This window comes from Pterocles gutturalis, unplaced genomic scaffold (genome assembly GCF_000699245.1).
Source record: "Pterocles gutturalis isolate BGI_N339 unplaced genomic scaffold, ASM69924v1 scaffold24156, whole genome shotgun sequence".
NCBI classification, from domain to species: domain Eukaryota; kingdom Metazoa; phylum Chordata; class Aves; order Pterocliformes; family Pteroclidae; genus Pterocles; species Pterocles gutturalis.
This window is the reverse complement of record NW_010106195.1, coordinates 15288-30081: the sequence shown is the minus strand read 5'-3', so window position 1 is coordinate 30081 and position 14794 is coordinate 15288. Positions and strand designations below refer to the sequence as shown.

The window sequence follows — 14794 nt, the reverse complement described above, 5'->3', positions numbered from 1 at the left end:
GCTGATCTTGAGAAGTCAAAAATAATTTGATTTTTTTCTGCTCTAAAGTTACAATTTTTTTAATTCACTGCAGATGATTCACTGGTAACTACCAAATTTAGAAGCAAGACAGCCTGAAAACTTACTACTTTTTTTCCTCTTCATTCAAATTCTCCCAAAGCTCTTCAATCTGCAGCAGGATGCTCTCCATGCTGGTTTTTGGATTATCATTTATCAATTTTGGACGCCATTCTTGAGTGAAAAATCCAATTGCAGACTTTGGTTTCCTTATTATTTTACTACTAATTAAGTCATAAGCCGTCACATGTCCAAATTTCTCACTTATCACATTTCTTTTCTTTATGCTTTGATTTGAGGTTTGTGGATCATTGCTTTTTTCACCAGTATGTTCATTTTGCTTATTGATTGTTCCTCCAACTTCAGGAATCAAAATTTTAACAGGTTCCAGGTTGTGTCCTAGACTGTTTTTAAATCCACTTCCCATACTCCAATTATCAGCAGAGATTTCAGGTAAATCTTTAGGGACTAAGGCTTCCTCATTTTTTTCTATTTCATTAATATTATCAGAACTCAAAGGATGTTCATTGGCATTTTTGGACTTGGGGTCCACAGGAACACTGTTACTTTGAATATCAGTCATATTCTGTCCATTCTGCTCCTCCTCATACAATAAATTTAAAGAACTGTCTGGAAAGGCATCACTCTTGGAAACCTCTTTTTTGTCCAAGCGACTATGTACATTATCACCACAAAATGTCTGATGATTTAAGCAGATCTCTGTGTTTTTTCCTGCTTGACAGTTTTGCACATCACTGCTGAATGAAAGGAATGAAGTATGAGCATGTAGATCATCGTTTCCAGATGGTCCCATTTCATTAACAACCACATCTGTTTGTTCTGTTCTATGAACAAACATGTCTTCAGAGGTAACATCTGTTTTATTACTTTCACCAGGGACTGCAGCAGGTAGTGGCCCATACAGTGATTTCAACACATTTTCAACAGCAAGTAAGACAGATTCCTGGAAAACAAAACAAGTAAGCTACATTTTCAGGTGTGCCTGTGTGTGTAACTGACAGATATTGAGAATATAGAACAATAAGCAAAGTGATCTTATTCAAAATATTTTTCAAATAAATCTGGACAGATTATTGCATTGCAGTTGTTCACACATGATTATAAAGACTCTGCAACGGACACTTTTAGGCTCAAGTATTTTGTGATAAGTATTCTGCTTCACTGGTTTACTCTGATATCACAAAACTGATTAACTGCTTTATTTATAACAGGGTACTGACTGTTTAAACCAGTATCAGGTGAACTTATTCCCTCCTAATATGGAATTAGAAGCTTATACTCAAGACAGATGCACCAACAACATCCTATTTCATATACACATTTGTGTAGGTGCTTTTACAGTGGGTGCTCCCAAGACAGCTTTATACTCAATTACAGAAACCAAAAACAAAAAAAGAAAAAAACACAAAACAAAAAAAAAAAACAAAAACAAAACAAAAAAAACAAAACAAAACAAAAAAAAAAACAAAAAAAGAAAACCCGAGCCTTTCTCTAATGCCAAAGGACAGTTTTAAACTAGATCAAATGTAAGAATGCTGTAGTAATTTTCATACAAGTGACACATAGCAGGCAGTACTTCTACAACATTAACAGAGATAAATACAAAAACCTTCAGTGAAGAGGAGGATTAACATACTGATGTGACTACCTACGTTCACTTTGAATAACCATCTTATGATTATTCTCTATAGCCTTCTTAATTTCTGTGGGACTAATTTTCCTATGAAGTGCTAATAAGTGAAAGTGAGTTTATGGAAATTTATCACTATGCAGCCTTTAAAACATGGGCATATATGGTATAAATTTCAGGTCTTGAGAATACGAACAGGATATCCTGAAATGTAAGTGATGTCAACAATAATCTACACACATAATGGCAAAATATTGCTTTGATCAGAAATCAACTCCCCTGCTCGCCCCCAACTTAATATAGGTGGCGTTTAAAAAGTGATTAGTGTAATTATGAAGTTAAGCATGAGATCACACATCTTAATTCATTTCAGCTTCTCTCACTATAAAGCCATCTAAAAACAGTGATACATGCATATGCGACAGCGCAAAAATGGATCTTTGAAATCAACTGGGAAATTAATTTTGAATAATTATCGACTTAGCCTGTTCAACACTTTTCAAACAAAAAATTCCTGTGAAAAAGGCAAGCTATCATGTAACTACAAAAAAAAAAAAAAAAATCAGTGGCATTGTTTACCTTCAAACATTTCAGTAGTCCCAGAAGCCTTTATTACGCTTACATAAGTAAAAAGTTGACAACTCAAAAGTAGATTAAAACCTTATTTACCTTATAATGCAGTAAAACTTGACTTTTATCAGGTGTTAAATTCACATCCACAGCAGAAGCAGGTACAGTAATATTCAAAAAGAAAACAGGATATAAACGAGTATGGTCCTTGTGCGTCACTAGACCGTAGTACTGTCGAATTAACTACAGATTAATTTAATAAAGAGATGTCAGTAAAGGCAATAAAATAAGACACAAAGGCATAGAAACAAAATTTGATATTACAGAAGTGTAACTAGTTTGTTGGTTTTGGTTTTTTTTTTTTTAAGTTAAAGGAATGCTAAAAAGGTCCTCGTGGGTATACATGTATGCTGGAATAATCACCAAAAAGGCAGTTATTGGTGGCTTCCACATCTTGACAGCTAAATTAAAAATGAAAAAATAAGAACTAATTCCAAGACACTAATGGTAGCTACTTTGGCCTTCTGAATTAATGTATCGATCACACTTGGAAGAAAATATATGATATGCCCAAACTGGACTGCAGCTCCAATACTTACTTTCTCAATCAACACAATACTATTATTTGTTTGTTTTTTAAAGAAAATCTACTTATACAGCATGCAACTACACTGCTGACTCTTTCAGCCAAACTGAAGTCTGTTTGAGAAAGCAGCACTTGCACCACAGACCTGCCCTTTTCCCAGAACAGGATTAATTTGCTCCTTTTATTAACCCAATTATAAATTTACAGCTTTTCCTCAAACTCTGCTTACCCTTACTATTTTCTCTATAATCCTCCCAAAAACTCCTCCAAAACACTACAAAACTATTTAGTTGTTTCAGAATTTTGGTCTCATTAACTGCAAGGATCAAATAAAGACCCTTGCATTTCCCTCTAGTATCAGGGATCCTTCAACAGACATACATACTGGAGAAAAGACTATGTTAGAATATGTTAATGAGACAAAAAGAAATTGAAACTGTAAAAAATTGAAGAGCTGCAGATTAAATTTTAATTTTTAATTCTTAAATATTGTTCAGATACCATTAAACTTATTTAAATATTTTCAAGTTATTTTAACCTTAATATTCCCAGAGCCTGTCCTCAGCTGGCACTGAACTGTAGTAATAAGAGGTCCAACAGCACTTCTTCCCCATACATAGCTTGGAGCTAAAAGTAAGTGACCCTTAGCCTGTTTTCCAAACCCATCAAAATTTATTCTTACAGATGTATTGTTATCCTCACCTGGCCAAAAAGCAAAAAAAAGGCAGCAGAAGACAATCACTTGCACTACTACAAGAACAGCCCTAACTGAAGGGCACTGTAATTTTACTTGGTATGATAGTACTCTGAATCCCACCTTGAATCTAGACCTCTGTGCTTTGGCTAAAAAGCTGTCTCTGTCATGGGATTCAAGCTGAGCTTTGAACTCCTGGAAGAAACAGGCACAGTAAATACTGTGTGGAGATGGATTAGCTTTATTTGTCACTTAACGTACAAACACAAGCTCAGGGTTTAAATCTACAACACTTTGCTTGCCAACCGAAAATTACTTCATTGTCTCAGCTTTAAAACCTGCATGTACACTTTGGCATGAATGTGATTTTCTTTTCTGGGGAGGGCAAGGATTAGGACAGCAAGGCTGCTCCAAATGAGGTGCTGCAAGGTTCAGTAGTGTGAGAAACCCAAGAGTATCAAATTCTGCCTACACAATGCCTAGTGGTAGCCAATGCTGCTGCACTATCACTTTCATTTTTATCCAATGGATACACAAATTTAAAGGGAAAGTACATTTATTTGCTTGGTCAGCCCAAAGCAAGGAGTGGACAAAATCAAAACTTTTTTTTTTTTGGAAGAATTCTCTTCGAAGAAACCACAAAGTTCCCTCATGAAAGACTGCACAGGTGTGCTTCTGAAAGCTAATACAAAGAAGGAATTAACTATTCTGGTCTCTTGCAAAGAGTATCTGAAACTACTTTTTTTTTTTTTTTTAAACAGCCATAAACATAACCTCCAGCTCTGTGGTCATAAGTGACTGCAGAACATGGAACAGAACGGAGGCACCAGGAGTATCAAACTTTTGGAAGAGGTTTCTGTTGTAAATGCTACTATCTTCACCTGTAATACTCTAGTACTTTATGATGGGAAAAGGTCGTAGACTGTATAAGTGTCTCTGTCCTCAAAAAAGTCATGTTTCTATTCCTTGAATAAGAAGGTAGAAGATGTTACCTTCAGTATTTCCTTCTGATGAACTGGACGATTATTTATAAAAATGAAACTCTTTTCTGAACTTGAAAGGCTTGTCAAAGAACTGTCTGACTCAGCTTTTGGGAGAAATCCAGAAAGATTTACCTGCAATGATAAAACAAACAGAATACAAAAGTACTTTAAAGAGAAACCCAAAATGGTTTACTTTAGAGGTGAGATATTAAAATAAAATTGTACAGGAGTCCAAGTCATCCAAACACATGCATTGCTTCTTGAAAGTTATGATACAAAAAGAAAAGCACTTAAAGAAAAAAAGAGGTTGGGAAGGATGGTTTGTATCTACTTTCCTTGATCAATTTATCGAGAAATTCCCCATTTGGACTGCCAGTTGCACCAGGTTGCTGTCAGGAGCTGAGGGCTGTGGAGAACAATGGCAGCCAGCTTTCAGCTTGCTGACTGCAGGGCTGCCAACTTAACCCCTGCACAAGATAAACGCCTGCTCTGCTGCCCAGCCCGGTGGAGGCAGCTGTGAAACACCACTATGGAAAAAGTCCAAAACACACAATCCCTCCCTTTCTACACGTAGGGCACCTTAAATAGCCTGTCATAGGGCATTTATTCAGGGCACCTAAATTTACCTACGCCACCTTTATCCAAATCATCTGACTCTCAGGAGTGCTGAGCACCCACGACTGACAGACCGCAGCAGAACCTGTGAGCACACAGCACTGCCAAGGAGCATCAGGAAAAAAAAAAAAAAAAAAAAAAAAAATCACACGATTCGAGTACCTAATATTAACTCCAAGTTTCAGGATTTTTCTGTTGAGGTTCTTTAGCTTAGGTTTTTTTTAAGGTCAAAATGAGGCTGATGGCTTGTGCTGCCTGTCCCATCACCTCCCCCTCTCTCCCCACCAAGCAACTTTGAAACTGTTGGATCGATTTCAATTCAATCTAATGAAGAAGCAGAAATCCTGAAGATATTTCCGCAATTTCTGTGATAACTGACAGCTGTTTGGAGAGGAGAGCCCAAAGATAATGACCTTACTGAGCAAAAAGCAATTGTAACTTTCCAAAAGATAGGATCCATCAGCATGTAAGCGCTGATGTGCCAACCAGCCTACATACTGCTTCACATATTGCCCCACTGCCAGCTGCCCAAACTAATAGGTGAAGGAACACTGGGGCATCGTGAGGATGGAAATTTTGGAGAAATGGGAAAGTCTGGAGAATGTTCTGGTAGCAGGGTGTATCCCAGAACACAGAAATCAGACCTCGTTAGCTTTGCTTTTGGCAGAACCACTTGTATTTACTAAAATCCAAATTATCATGCATTTGAAACGGAATTTAAAATCCCTGGGATTTGGCCTATCCTTCCCATTCATCTACGTCATGCCAGCTATCTGCTCATGTGCTCCCTTATTCCCTCTTGACCTTGTAATAAGCATTCTGTGCTAAAGCTGGAGTGTTCTGGTCAGCAACGCTGCACAGAACCAAACACCACCGGTCAAGTTAAAGAGGTGTCAAATATCTGTTGGATGATTATCAGAACACAACATGCGGCACTTCTAGATTTTGTTCTGCAATTTTAGCACATCCTTGAACGATCCTCCTCTTTGCTTCAAGCTCCTTTTCTAAATCCTAAATATTTGTACAAGTCTTTCACTTCAAACAATATCTTTATATACAGACAGCATTAAAGCAAAACTGAAAGCCTCTAACTCATTTAGGAAGTTGCTAGATTTAGAAATGGCTGACTGCTGCTACCATTTAAAGCCCTGTAGAATATCAGTATGCTCGATAAAAGTTAGCAACAATTCCTAAAACCAGTCTTAATTATTAGACTTTTCATATACAAAAATAGATGAAGTATAAAGACAAAGTTACAGAAGCTGGAAAATATTACATAATTTTTGCTTTTAAGTTAGATCAACTGTTTTTAAATTAACACTTCAATAAAAAACAACTCGTATATGTATTAAAATAGATCTGTGTTAAGTGGACAGCAGAATGTCTTTCTTAATGACTTCTCTTCCCAGTGGCAGGTGTATCTGCTAAACTTAACCTCCACAGAAAAAGAAGAGACTAGGAAAATTTTCTGTGTGAAAGTTTTCATCCAAAACAGATCCATCCATCTACAAGACTGGGGATGTGAAAAGCAAAGATGCTGTACATCTACAAAGTTGCGTCAGTTCTTTATTGTCTTAGTTTTCTTTTTATTTTACAAGTAGCTCCTGTGTTTGCATGCTTTGGAGTGAGCTTGAGATGCATTCTTGTTTCATTCAGTGCTCATAATGGAGATGCTCTGAAGACCACCACTCTTTAAAACCTCTGTATCACTTGTTACTGAAGTTTTAACTCTACAGTTGGTAAGATGCACCTTACAGAAAGTTGTTCAGAGCAACATTAGTTTTTTTTTCAGAGTTGGCTTTGCAGCAAAGGAGTATGAAGCCACACAATGAACAAGCAGGAAAGGAAAAGAATTAAAGAGCTGCCCTCTGGTCTGTGTACTGAATGAGGCATGGACCTAACGGGAAGGAAAAAAGCAGTATGTGCCTTGTCATTCAATACCTATCCCAACACCTGTACACAAGGGAGAAAGAAATGGTTACACAGGCAACCTTAATTCTGTCATTTCATAATGTTTGTCTGCTTAATTGAGAAATGTCCAAGGCTTCTGAATGTAGATTTGTGCATAACTAATATGCATGGATCACTTATACACCTATAAATGATGCACGTGGTATTTTACACACTATTTAGAGAGAGAGATATGGAATGTTCCCCAACTACTATTCAAGGAATATGGATGCCTCATGATATAGCAGAGAGGTAATGTGAGAACCTGAGTGCCTCCTTCAAGCTAGTCCCTTCTGAACACCCCCAGAGCTTCCCCTCAGAGCCCCCTGCACTTGTCCTGTGGGGCACATCTAGCCTGCATTCAGGTAAGAACGATTCTGGATGTTCTGTCCAGACATATGCAACTAAAACTTTCTAAACTACAAGAAGCAGCTTTGCCTTTTTTCCCTTATTCCCCTGCATATGTATACTACAAGCATTCTGACAAAATCATGATTTAAGTCTGACTAATGTTATTAATCTTTAATACATATATATATATATTCAAGTTTGAATAATGCTATTAAACACAATTTACCACACTGCATGCAGCATGGTAAGTCGTGTTTAATAGCTAGTGTGACTTTACAGATGGTGATTCATCTCATCTATGTGACTGGTCAAGATTTATCACTACAATGTACAGGAAAATGCAGCCTTGAAGGACCAGCAGTAGCAAGACTTCCTTTTATAAAAATGTCTACAACAAAAATAGAACCAAAGTAAAAAAAAATTTAAAAAATATTAAACAAAGAAGACTATAATGGGGAATTCCCTCAATTTCAACAGGGGCAAAGAAAGACAAGTACACTAGTATTTCCTTGAAATATATGTTCAGTGGAAGTTTTGCATAACTTGCCTTTTAAGTGTGTGTTTCTTTTGCTACTCAGGTGCCCCTCACTGAAATGGAGAGAATATTCTTTAGAATACAAGGCTAAGAGGCCAGAAGGATAAGAAGGATATAAATGCTTAGATATTAACCAGAGCACAACCTGCCTGTGGGCCAGGAATCCCAACTTAGACAGCTCTGAGACATCAGCAATTCTGCATTTGTCATCACAACTGTTTTTACTGCCATTTGATCAGTGCCACATGAGTCCTGACTAGATGACTCTTGGAGTGGATTTTCAATCACCAAACCAATTAATTTTACATTGAGGACAGTAATAGAATCAAATGCATTTATCGAATGCCAGTCTGGAGATAATATTCTCTTTTTCAAAGTCTCCTCCTTTTTGAATATTGATTTAGCTCTTTCCATTGACAAACTTTAAGTGGATTTGTGAGAAGGAAGTTTAAACTCACCTCAGGATCTTCACAGCAGTGTTGAAAAGGTACCATACTGCCCATAACGGCTGTTCCCAGAACTGACATACAGGCCATTTTGTGATCCGACACCCTGGTCTTCTGCCAAATAACTGCCTGAAACAAATGGCATGGAGTCAAATTTTTGACATTATATTTATATTTGCTGAACTTAAGTCATGTCTATGAACATGCATATGCAACTGCACACATACTGTATATGTAACATTCTGTACTTTGACCCTCTTACATTCACAACTTTCAGCGTTAACACACACGATATGGTACTTTTTGGCATGTCTTCTCATATTGTATTACTTATTTAGACTCATAGCAATCGGAAAATTAAGCAAAGCTTGTATTTATGGATGTTACATGGCTAATCTGGACTTCCGCACCTGAAACAACTGTTAAAAACTAATCAATAAAAATACTACTTCTCCTCTTAGACATATAGCAGTAGGCTTTGTGTTTTTACCCAGCATATACATTGAGGGTTTATGATATCTCTGGTGGTCAGCATTTGAAGGTGGGTACTGCAATATTTATGGTACTTATACACAAGAGACAGGCCATTTTGGTAGAAATCAGGTTATCAGGTTTCCATTCACAGCTCTCATCTGGATACTCTAGGCCTACAAGTCTGCTATTTAGCAAGGAAAGCAGCTTCTAAAGAAGTAGTTAAGAGCAAAGCAGTTGTTTGTCTAATGAAAATTCCGTAAAAGTTTAAAGGATAAAAGGATATCTGCTCTAGTAGCTACATATCTTGGAATACTACTGCAAAGATTTAATGAGTAAGGCAGTATGAACTGCAACTTGCATAAGAACTTACCTGTCAAGTCCAATTATATATACAGAAAGCATTAGCTACTTTGGGAAGTGAACTTTTGTCTCTCACTAATGAGAAGTCCTATACTAAACAGCCACAAATTTAACTTTGATTCTGCTGTCTTTTGTTGCTGTGTATCAACAACAAAAAAATTTTGCTTGGTTGGGTTTCTGCTTCTAGGTAACTAGACTGAGACTGCTAGCTTCAGATCTGCTTTGTATCTTTTTCTGTCACCGTTAGCTGACTGAGTGTACTTCAATGTGCAACAGTCAAACACAAAAGGAAAAAAAATGCAGCAAACTCCACTTTAAATCTGATGTTACAGTGCTGTTTAAAACTGATGTTTTAAATAGGTGCTAGGTGTCCAATAAATTCAAAATGAGTTCACAGTATTCTGGTACATGTGGTTATGTGAAAGCATGGTGAGTGAGCAAAGAATACACCCACATCCATCTCGAGAAATGCAACACATAGACTTAAAATTCCACCTGTCCAGTGGGATATTTGCTGGCCTTGAGGGGTGAATTCCACGGAAGAACACGGTGCTCCTGTAAAATGATATTCCCTTCTTATAGGACAGGTGGAATTTGAAGGCTTTGAGACTGGTGAGCCCCAGACTGTTCCCCAATTCTTTAATTTTCTATTTCCCAGTACACTCTACTGCATTTGTCAAGTGGGGCTTTTTGGCCCTGCCTGAATCTAACTCACCTCCTGCACACCAGCCTGATAGCCCTTCACATTACCTGCGATCACAGCTCTGCCATCCTATGGCAAACGTAAAAGACAATATATGTTGAGTAGGGCAGGGAATACAAAATGGGGAGAAGGAGAAACAAGGGAGCAGAGCCATGGCCCGGGTGTCCACAGGTCTGTCAGGGAGAGAACCCACCTTGCTTCAGCAGCAGGCAGCAGCAAAGGACAGCCTGCAGCTGCCCAAGGCATGCTGCCTCTCAGCCTCTCTCCTCTACACCTGCTGTAAATATCCTCAAAGACATTTAGGAGTGATGAAAAAACTGTTCACTTCTTTAGAGCGCGTCTTATAAAACATTTCCTGTACTGCTACTATTTTAAAATCGATTACTTAAAATGGAAACACGAAGTGCCAAGCAATTTTTTCTTTACTGGATACATTTTAAATTAAGTGCTTCTGACCAAACTGAGAAAGACACTTGTTACATGACTAATATAAACATCACGCTGTTTATTTTAGGCTATACTAGTGTGATGCCACAGGTACAGATATAAATCTTAGCTGCTGATTAATGCAAGGTTATTACACTGCTTGACCTGCTGAATGGCTGATACTCAGGACGGTGAAAAGATCCCTTCAGTAAAGTGGTTTTAAGAAAGCTGTGGAAAATGAGAACTTATTAAATGCAAACTTGCTGAAAGTAGATACTATTAATAACAGTATTTTTTAACTAGTCATATATTTATCAGATATTAATACTCAGAACTACAGACAAAATTTTAGGAACTAGTTACTGCTGTAGGTTAAATTAAAGCCTACATACTGAAGACGCCAGGCAACTCCTAAATTTCCATACTACCTAAACACAGAATAGATTGTGTGTTCCTTTCTAGCCCTGACTGCACATTATGAAGCAAATACATGGGAGTAGCTGGCAATTTAAAGAAAATTATTTTTCTAGACTCTCCAGATGTATCAACAGGCATTTAAAAAAATCCACAAAGAAACAATGCCTGTTCCATTTAATTTATTTTAGAAAGTGCCTGTTTCCTGCAATACTCTATTTTTTTAACCTTGCTTATACCCTTTAGTTTAGCTAAAAATACACACCCACACACCCCCCATATTTTTTTTCTAGGTCACATAAAGCGGGTGTCCAGGATGAGCCAAGGAAGAATCTGACTCTAGTCAGTATGATGACACTGCAGAAACAGCCTACTCAAAGATATATTATTACATACGGCCCATCTTAGGTTTTGCTAGAGCTAGCCAAATATGTCCCACCTCACTCCTTGTTTCATTGAAGGGGATTACATGATCTAGAGCTTACAAAATGTCATAACATATATAAAATCTATTGCACATATACATAAGATACGTACGTGTGCCAGTGTCTGTGTGTATGTATTTCTCCACCCCCATCCAGCCCTAGGACATATACACACTTTTGTGGAGGATGATAATGTACGTGCACACATGGAACAGGCATCTCTTTCAGGATGCATACATGTAGCCCAGAAGGATTCCTTGAAAAATGTGTAAAAAGCGGATAAAGAGTACGCAACCTCTTCCCACTGGGATCCCTGGTATATGGCACTAAGGAGAATAACAGCTGCTCATTATTTGCCTCCTTAAAGACACCAAGGAAAGACAGAGAAAAAAACCGCTGCCATTGCTCATCCCTAACCATCCTCCATATTTTAGAACTTCTATCAGTAGTCACAATGACTTGTAATCAGAGACAAAATAAATATATTAATTATTAATATATTAATTAATGGGGACAGGATGCTGTTGCTGACTATGGCTACTTCAGTGTAACTATGATGCTGTGAGTTAAACAAATTCATCCTATTTACCTTAGTACTAAATAACAGCAGTAACTTAACCAAGTGGACTTTTACTGCCCAGAAATAATCTATTTTCTTTATTTATTTTGTGATAATCATTGTGTATTTATCCTGCAATAAACTTTGCAGGTGTTAATAGAGCAAGCACTGTAGATGAACTGTAGGTTGGCAACATAAAATTGAGTTATGAGTTACTTCTCTAAAAGAGAACTGTATTTCACAGTCTCTCCAATTTTGTTTTACATGCTTCAAAAATCCTGTCACCCTGGCATCTGAGATTTCACTGCAGACAGTTAACTCTTTGGGCCAGTATGATCCTTAGCTTTCCTGAAATAAACCAAAATATTTTAATAGGCTCCAACAAAACTTAAAAGATTGCAGCCCACCTGTTAAAAGGGCTTACAAACAGGAACAAAGCCAGGCAGCAATATTCAAAGTCTGAATTCAGCCAAAGAGAAACAAAAATACATCATCTTGTACAATATGTATAACCTCTTTTGCTTTTGCTCATGATGCACAGACACCTAGCTGCAAGGGCTGGCATGTTCTCTGCAGTGGAAGAAAACCTATCAACTAAGATCAAGAAGACACCAAGATCAAGTCTTAACCACATTCTTTAAAATCCTAGCCTTGAAAAGTGTTGATGTTGTTTATCAGCTCCAGACCATAACTGGTGTCTTGTTTTAAAACCAATGATAAGTTATCTTACTAAAGAAGAGCTCTTGCATAGTCTTCCCTTGAAAACAGAAACCACAGCAGTTTTTAATTTAGCTTAAAGAAAAAATAATGCAACTCTCTACATAATCATAATTATTTTCCCTATATATTTTATACTTGCCTCTGAGGAATCAGGTGTCCCATCTACTTCACAAGTGATAGTGGGACAACTACCAGTGGAGGTATGCAACAGAGAAACTCAAGGCACCATTTTTCCCCTCATTAGATGCAGCTGACACACCTATCTATCCCGGGGCATCAGACATTGCAGCTATCAGGGGGACTTGTTGAAAGACAGCAATTTTCCACAGAACTCTTCATCCTACAAATTCTGACATACTTCCTGCTCAGATTTCCCTTCTGGGATACAAGAGCACCCTCCCCACTAAAAAGCTTTCTTGAGCATCATGCAGTGGAGAAATGCTTGGATTCAGTAGCTAGAAGGTAAATTAGGAGAGGAGCTAACAAATATCACAAGGAGCCAAGGACCTCAATATGGTAACGCATCTTCACAGTCTTCAAGAATTACAGACTACAGTGAGAGCTGTAAGGTCTTTTTGGCTGCTTTAAACACACATGTTCAACTGTGGGTGTTTAGAGAAATTCCACTTCCATAACAGAAGGGGAAAAAATAAATCTCTTCATCAATTAAACTATTGTCAAAACCCCACAGTTTCTAATCCTAAACTGTCATTTAGAGGATGTACATCATTACAGTGAATTAAAGGGAGGTTTAAAAGCCTTTTGTAAAATATTGGTTAACAAAAGTAAGGGAAAACACACCAAGCTGTAACAGAACACAGTGCTAAGGAAGGGGGAGAACTCCCAGGCAGCTTTGGACACATCCTTTTTCTGATAGCCTTTTTAAAGTATACAAAGTGAATGTGAAAGCCTTGCAAGAGCTAAAGGCACAGCTCAGATTCTGCAACACACACTGCGTATGTGAAACAGTAATTGTTTTGAGATTTCAGCCATATAGTGTGCTGTCATTTGAAAAAAGTGATGGATGAGAAACTGGAAACCTGAAGGAATTAGTAATAGGATATAAAGCATTTCACCTCTAGGTCACCAGTTCAAATTCAACCAGGTTGGTAGTGACCAAAAGTAGTTACCATCTGGCAGCTGTTCTCTGGGTGATGTAAACTGAGTTGAGGGTCTCAGTGCATTTCCTAGTGGACAGGTGTCCTCATCACAAAAAACACCATAATTAACTCTCTGTTTGGCTTTCTCAGCAAAGCCACTGAACAACGAATGGAAGTAGAGACTGAGCTATATTCCAGGTCAGCATGAAAGCATATTGGCTGCAGAGCACTGCAGATTCTTAATCAGAATTCCTCTTCATATTTGCAGACATGCAGATTAGGGAGGGACTTAATTTATCATCATTACATTAAACAGAGTAGCCTTTCCAGCTCAAGAAAGAGCTTACGTGCTGCAGTTCCTCCTCAATGCAGATGTCTTTTCAACATGCAGATATAACAGAGTTTAGTAGCCCAATGAATGAACAGAAAGTATAAACCCATTATTAAAAATGGTAAATTTACTATTCCACTATTAAAAGTGGTAAATCTACCGTAATGCACTTAGTCTCAAAAATCCCACACTTATTACAAAGAGAAAACTTATTACAGACACAGATAAGAAACTGGTTTTGCACTATTGTATACAGAGTGTAGGTTGAGATTTTCTAACTTTGGAAACAAGAGGAGACTTACTGTAAAGAAAAAATAAAACAAAAAGAGTATAGCAAAGAATACTGTAACATTTCTTCACCAAGAACTAAAATGGTCAATAACTAACCAAATAAGGTCAAGCATTATGTAGATGCAGAAGAGTCTGTTTCCAAATCTTAACTAAAACTTCCATTCAAATAATTAAGAAGCAGCATGCTCCCACACAGCACCTACACAGACTCATCATCTGATGGCATCCTTTAGGTCAACTGCAAAAGGGGTTTGGGAAAGAATACCAGCCACAGTTACAAGAATAGCTTTAAAATGGACTCCTTGTGCCCACAAGTTCTGACTCATGTCTCTCTTGAAACAACAGTACATAGCTTCAGGTAGAACTGTGTGGGATCAAGGCTTCAAAATATTATGCACCAAAACCACCGGAAAAAAAAAAAACCTAATTCCCTCATGCAGATTTTTCTTCAACAGGAACCGGAAAATTTATTGAGTCTACTAATGGCCCAGCTGTGCTTTGCACAAGACATGGGACCAGTTGTGTATGGTATGACCTGCTGATAGGCACCATC

The 14794-nt window shown here is 37.6% G+C and overlaps 1 protein-coding gene across 4 annotated transcripts in view; it reads right to left on the bottom strand.

Annotated features, from left to right (window-relative positions):
* Positions 1 to 14794, bottom strand: part of PMS1 (PMS1 postmeiotic segregation increased 1 (S. cerevisiae)) — a 44504-nt gene that overhangs the window by 16726 nt on the left and 12984 nt on the right. For 2 of the 4 annotated variants that reach the window (XM_010087710.1, XM_010087713.1), the window contains exons 5-8: positions 8451 to 8567; positions 4551 to 4673; positions 2378 to 2521; positions 126 to 1021 (exon numbers count right to left, since the gene is read on the bottom strand). In XM_010087710.1, the coding sequence (XP_010086012.1) occupies positions 126 to 1021; positions 2378 to 2521; positions 4551 to 4673; positions 8451 to 8567 (1280 nt within the window). The remainder of the gene's footprint in view (positions 1 to 125; positions 1022 to 2377; positions 2522 to 4550; positions 4674 to 8450; positions 8568 to 14794) is intronic. The other 2 variants (XM_010087711.1, XM_010087712.1) reach the window with 2 other exon arrangements.